The following is a 1,537-nucleotide window of genomic DNA, read 5'->3' as shown; positions in this document are numbered from 1 at the left end:
CATCAGCACTGTGAGATAGCGTCTCGATTTTCAGATTCATTGTTTTAATAGATTTTTTCGGCGGTGCTTCTGTACTCGGTCTTTCTATAGTATTATGCTGATGTTTTTGAGTACACACAGGTAGTTGCCGCTTCGTTTCTTTAACAGGGTACACTTCATTACTAAGCTGAGGCAGTGGAATTGTATGGGTTTTGGATGTATTATTTAATTGATTAACAGATGAATCCGGATTTAAAATATGAGTATTTTTTAAATCCCTAGGAGCATTTATTTGGCACAAATAATTTTTAAATGCTTCTAAAATGTCCTGATGGCGTCGTTCACGATTGCGCTCCTTTATTTCGTTAATTTCAATCATAGTGTTACGTATCGTGTTTGTTATAGCTGCAATACCTTCCTGGCAATGCATGCACTGCCTGCATTTTGAACTTTCCAAAATATTTCCAACTTCTAAATCTTCCTCTTCGTCCTCATTTTTATTCATTATATCTGCAGCGGACAGCAAAATATGGATTTGATTTTCTATGAAGGAGGTAAATATTGAAAAATAAACATTTAGTTAGGTAAACAAAAAATCTTTCCCACCACTTTTGAATGTGTCTTCAGACCCTTGCAATGGTGAATCCATACAGAAGTAATACAATCTTTCAAGTCAAAGTTTACTCCGTATCTTTAGGAAGTGCAAACGATTATTTAGTTACTGTAAATATTAAATGTGGGGAAAAAATCCAATAAACGCTTCGCGCAAAACAATTGTGATACTCTTCTAGTTGAGTGATGTACTGAATTGCCGGAACCCAATACTTGGTACCCAATACTTCAGAAATATTTCGGTATCCAATACTACTTTTTCGGTATACAATACCGATTCTGTACATAATTGCAGCTTTTTGACATAATTTTTAACATAATATCTATCAAAACAGTGGCATTGACTTTATTTCGACTATGAATAGTTTCACAATTAGTACGTGTAAGACGATGCCTTCCCAAAAGTTGAACAACTTGTACTAACCAATGCGGAAACCACATATCAAAACACTCTCATCGCCTTCTTGATATTGTCACAACAGTAAACTACCGTTTTATCGGTTCCCACCTTGGTACATCTAAAAATTTAAGAAAAATGCTTTGACGGATAAAAGAATTCTTTCAATCTACAAAGATAACATCGTCAGATTCATGCAGAAAACAATGTTTCAAATAAGGAAGAGTTTCTCTACATTGTGGCGATGAAAAATGGAAATTTAAACCTCTGTTAGCTCCTAAACTTTCTTTTGATAGGCTAGGCTCCCCTAAATGGCTTTTATTTTTGGTCTATATGCGTTCTAATTGGAAGCCTAAACGTTTCGGTACCGAGTGTCGAAAGTATTGGATACTTTTTAAATCGGTAGCGAGTATCGATCAATACTTCAAAGTATCGACTCAGCAAATCACTATTCTACTTGTTTACGTAGGGATGAAACGATATGAGTAAATACAAATACATACTCGATATTTTTCGATTGAACCAGTGATGGAAAAATTGGCACTTTTA

At 34.8% G+C, this 1,537-nt stretch overlaps 1 protein-coding gene across 2 annotated transcripts in view; it reads right to left on the bottom strand.

Annotated features, from left to right (window-relative positions):
- Positions 1 to 794, bottom strand: part of LOC118746422 — a 1,248-nt gene extending 454 nt beyond the window's left edge. The window contains exons 1-2 of one of the 2 annotated variants that reach the window (XM_036480273.1): positions 589 to 794; positions 29 to 522 (exon numbers count right to left, since the gene is read on the bottom strand). In XM_036480273.1, the coding sequence (XP_036336166.1) occupies positions 29 to 522; positions 589 to 628 (534 nt within the window). In that variant the 5' untranslated portion in view covers positions 629 to 794. Of the gene's footprint in view, positions 1 to 28; positions 523 to 585 lie in introns of both variants that reach the window. The other variant, XM_036480272.1, reaches the window with a different exon arrangement.
- Between the last annotated feature and the right edge of the window lie 743 nt (positions 795 to 1,537).

The sequence above is a fragment of the Rhagoletis pomonella genome, unplaced genomic scaffold, assembly GCF_013731165.1.
Source record: "Rhagoletis pomonella isolate Grant_MI unplaced genomic scaffold, Rhpom_1.0 Rhpom_scaffold_00010, whole genome shotgun sequence".
NCBI lineage: Eukaryota > Metazoa > Arthropoda > Insecta > Diptera > Tephritidae > Rhagoletis > Rhagoletis pomonella.
The sequence above is the reverse complement of the archived record's forward strand: the minus strand, read 5'-3'. Positions and strand labels throughout refer to the sequence as shown.